The sequence below is a fragment of the Sinocyclocheilus rhinocerous genome, unplaced genomic scaffold (genome assembly GCF_001515625.1).
Source record: "Sinocyclocheilus rhinocerous isolate Xijiao unplaced genomic scaffold, SAMN03320098_v1.1 scaffold1420, whole genome shotgun sequence".
NCBI classification, from domain to species: Eukaryota; Metazoa; Chordata; class Actinopteri; order Cypriniformes; family Cyprinidae; genus Sinocyclocheilus; species Sinocyclocheilus rhinocerous.
Genome location: NW_015666537.1, coordinates 100,361 through 104,722, shown reverse-complemented (window position 1 = coordinate 104,722; position 4,362 = coordinate 100,361). Strand labels below are relative to the sequence as shown.

The window sequence follows — 4,362 nt, the reverse complement described above, 5'->3', positions numbered from 1 at the left end:
AGAGTGAAAAATTTAAGGGGGTCTGAATACTTTCCGTACCCACTGTATATATATATATATATATATATATATATATATACACCTTTTATACTAATGGCAAGTAATTTTATCAGTCAATTTTAGTAAAAATATTTAAAGAAATATTTTTTTCTTAATTCTTATCCAGGAAACCATTAATGACTGGAAAAGTCGTGTAAATTCACTGGTTAAAAAGGTTGGGATCCATGAAAAACATTCAGCTCTTAAAACTTCTGAAACATTATTATTTTAATCAAATAATTAAACTATTAAAATTATTTAATTGCAATAATTTTACTTATAATTATTTAATTAAATGATTTCTTTTTAAATGTATATTATTTAATTACAATTATTTGAATTATAATTATTGTAGTTACCTACTTTAATCTGGTTCCATTGTCATTTCAGCCAATATTGTGTATAGGGGTGCTTGGAGTCAAAAAGCTGAAGAACCACTGATGTACAGGTGCATCTCAATAAATTAGAATGTCGTGGAAAAGTTCATTTATTTCAGTAATTCAACTCAAATTGTGAAACTCGTGTATTAAATAAATTTTGTGAATTGGTGGGTTTTTGTTAAATGTGAGCCAAAATCATCACAATTAAAAGAACCAAAGACTTAAACTACTTCAGTCTGTGTGCATTGAATTTATTTAATACACGAGTTTCACAATTTGAGTTGAATTACTGAAATAAATGAACTTTTCCACAACATTCTAATTTATTGAGATGCACCTGTAAATACACATGATTGTATTATATAGGCTACAGATGTATATTAAATGAAAGTATGGACATTTATTTACAGAAGTAGGCCTATATTATACTTCAGATTTTTTTACAAAGCACGACTCTGTGTTTGACGTTGCAGTTTCTTCTGTGTTTGACGTTGCAGGGTGTTCCGTATGAACGCGTCCAGCAGTAACAGCCTCACTTCCATAAAAGCACCACTGAAGGAATCAGTGAACACATTTTAACTGATTCAAATGATTCGAGTCACTGATCCAGGGGGCGTGGTTGGATCCAGATCCAACTCCTCCACCTTACATATACCTACCCGTCTCCACCCCCAGATCCCTAAACCCACCCATCTCCACCCCTAAACCTACCAATCTCCACCACCTAGATGTGGATCCAACCACGCCCCCTGGATCTTGTGTTCTGCAGTGAGGGGCTACTGGAAAATCCTCGCAACTGAAAAGACTCTACTCTTTAAAGGGTTAATTCGCGGGCCCTCTCACATGACAGCATCACGTGACATTGATCCCGTGACGTCTTGTAGCAATTTGACAGCAGAGGCAGCAGGTAAGCGAGAAGTCAAATATATTTCTAATATTTCTACTACAAATATTGCTTATCGGGTTCACAAATAATTGTCAGTTATCTGTATAGCAATGTCTGACTAAACACAAAGCCTACGCGCTAGCTTTCCAACCCGCTGTTTTCTGCATTAGCAGTTGTCAGTGGCTCTGTCCATTCAGTATTTTGTTTGCTTGTTTTTGAAGACGTATAACAAATATTATCATCTTATTTTGAAATGATGTGTCCAGACCCACTGAAACGTTTAGTTTACCTAATTTATATTTTAAGTGAAGTTATAATTCGCATTTTTACCCGTTCACCCTTAGCTAGCTGATACACGACCCCTGCTATGCTAAATCATATTTGTAGGGTTTATTAGTAACACACCGTCGTTTTTACACAGTAATCTTGTGTAATCTGTGTTAAGCATTGTTTTTCATTGTGTTATCTATGTTTCTAACTCTTTTCGGGGAGAGCTAGCTGGAATGAGTACAGATGCTGCAGTATTTGTCATGGTGGCCTTTCCAGAGATAGCACATCACGATTTGATATTGTGTTCAGTTTAAAGGTCCTAATAAATAAGAACTCAAGATGGATATCCGAGGGGCAGTGGACGCTGCCGTCCCTACCAATATCATCGCAGCAAAGGCCGCAGAGGTCCGAGCAAACAAGGTCAACTGGCAGTCCTACCTCCAGTGAGTACATCTGAATACAAGAATTTGTGTATCTTCAGAATTGTATATCTTCAGAATTTGGATCTTGGTTGCTTTGATACAGACAAAATTAGCTCTGGTGTAATGCTTCTTTAAAACAGGAACAAGTTCTTTTAAGGAAACTGAGTTTGTGTCATTGTCTTGTGACACTTATGATGGAGGTGGTGTGTATGGCTGTTTTTTTTCTGTCTGGTTCTGACATTAAGTGTTTTAAGGTTTGTCATTTATTGTATGCATAGCCCTCCTTTAATGTTATTTACCAACTAAGTTAAGACTACTTTTTTTTCAACAATGAATATGGTTATAAAAGTAGTAATTTATTTTCTAACCCATATGTGATATTTACTGTTTACATAGTAGTATATTCAGTATTTATCCCCTGTCATAAAGGGGTTAGTCACTTTACTGTTTAAAGGTTTGGGGTCAGGTTTATTTATTTATTAAAGAAATTAATACTTTTTGTGACACCTGTCAGAATAAATGGATTTAAAAAATGTTTAAATTGTTACAAAAAAATATGTTTCAAATAAATGCTGTTTCTTGGAACTTTCTATTCATCACATAATCCTGAAAAAATGCATCATGGTTTCCACAAAATTATTAAGTGGCACAACTATTTTGAACATTGATAATGATACGAAATATTTCTTCAGCACAAAATCAGCTTATGAAATAATGACTTCTGAAGGATTGTGTGTCGCTGAAGATTGGAGTAATAGATGCTAAAAAATTCAGCTTTGCCATCACAGCAATAAATTGCATTTTAATATGGACAACAGTTATTTTAAGTTGTAATAGGGCTGGACGATATGGCCAAAATTGATATCACGATATATTTCTTAATTTCGGTCGATACGATATAATTCCGATATCGATATGAACACTATTTATCTGGAATAGAAATCTTTTGTAACATTATAAATGCCTTTATCATCACTTTTGATCAATTTTAAGCATCCTTGCTAAATAAAAGTATTAATTTCTATAATTTCTTTCCCAAAAAAATAATAAAAATTATACTGAATGGAATAGTGTATAATGTTACAAAAGCTTTTTATTTCAGATAAATGCTGATATTTGGATCTTTCTATTCATCAAAGAATCCTGAAAAAAAAAATTTACTCAACTGTTTTAAATATTGATAATCAGCAAATCAGCATATTAGAATGATTTCTGAAGGATCATGTGACACTGAAGACTGGAGTAATGATGCTGAAAATACAGCTTTGATCACAGAAATAAATTACATTTTAAAATCTATTCAAATAGAAAGCAATTTTATTATTGCTTTCTATTTAATCTGATTATTAATATAGATTGATAGAAATTTTTTTATAAATTAAGTATAATAAAGACTGAATAATGAAGTATGATAACCAGTCTATATTTGTAATTTAAACCAGATGTATATTAATGCAGAGGTCATATGGCAGGTGAAATCATATTGATGCAAGGAAGGCAGTAGCACAAGTTTACTTGGTTGTTCATGTTACGTTTGTCTTTGACACCATATTGAAAATCAGACTAAAAGTGCAAAATTACAGTTCAGAGAGTTTCATTGTTTTCTCATATTTCTTACAAGTTTTGAAGGAACAAGGCACAGCTCAACAACATGTATTTTTGCAACATACAGTAAAGCAATTACAATTATTACATTAGATCTAATTAGAACAGTAGATTTTTCATTTGTAATAATAGCCAGAAATGATACCTAAAAAAAATACTGAGTGCACCTTTCATTTTTAAGGCTTAGACACTTGTATGTGATCAATAGCACCCAGTGGGACAAGTAACAGTTCATCAGTGGGCCCGACCCATCATCCCATACTTATTATTGTGTCCTGCAAACTCTCCACAGATGAGAAAAACATGATTTACTAGTGTTGGCTCTTGCGAATGGATATATTGGATCTTTGACAGATTAAAACAATAAAAAAGCAAGTGAGAGTAAATATGTTTAAAGGGGTCATATGATGCGATTTCAATTTTTCCTTTCTCTTTGGAGTGTACAAGCTCTTGGTGTATAAAGAAGATCTGTAAAGTTGCAAAGACTAAAGTCTCAAATCCAAAGAGATATTCTTTATAAAAGTTAAGAGTAAACCACGCCTACCTAAAACGGCTCATTCTAACGCCGCCATGTCGTGAAGGCACTGTGTGTTTCGTTGTGAAAGCAAAACTACTTTGTTTGGCCTTCCAAAAGAGGCCTGGAGCTGATCCGTGCTGGTTGCTGAGGAAATACAACAACTTAGTGCTGTGGATCACCGGATCGGCTTTTACCATGGACGAAGCGGAGTCCAGCCCGGGGTCGTCACATGTGTCTAGCCCA

The 4,362-nt window shown here is 33.8% G+C and overlaps 1 protein-coding gene across 1 annotated transcript in view; it reads left to right on the top strand.

Annotated features, from left to right (window-relative positions):
- The first annotated feature begins 1,252 nt into the window (after nucleotides 1-1,252).
- LOC107732543 (V-type proton ATPase subunit H-like) overlaps nucleotides 1,253-4,362 on the top strand; it is a 37,215-nt gene continuing 34,105 nt past the window's right edge. Inside the window, exons 1-2 of the mRNA XM_016543905.1 lie at nucleotides 1,253-1,326; nucleotides 1,885-2,018. Of these exons, the coding sequence (XP_016399391.1) occupies nucleotides 1,915-2,018 (104 nt within the window). The 5' untranslated portion in view covers nucleotides 1,253-1,326; nucleotides 1,885-1,914. The remainder of the gene's footprint in view (nucleotides 1,327-1,884; nucleotides 2,019-4,362) is intronic.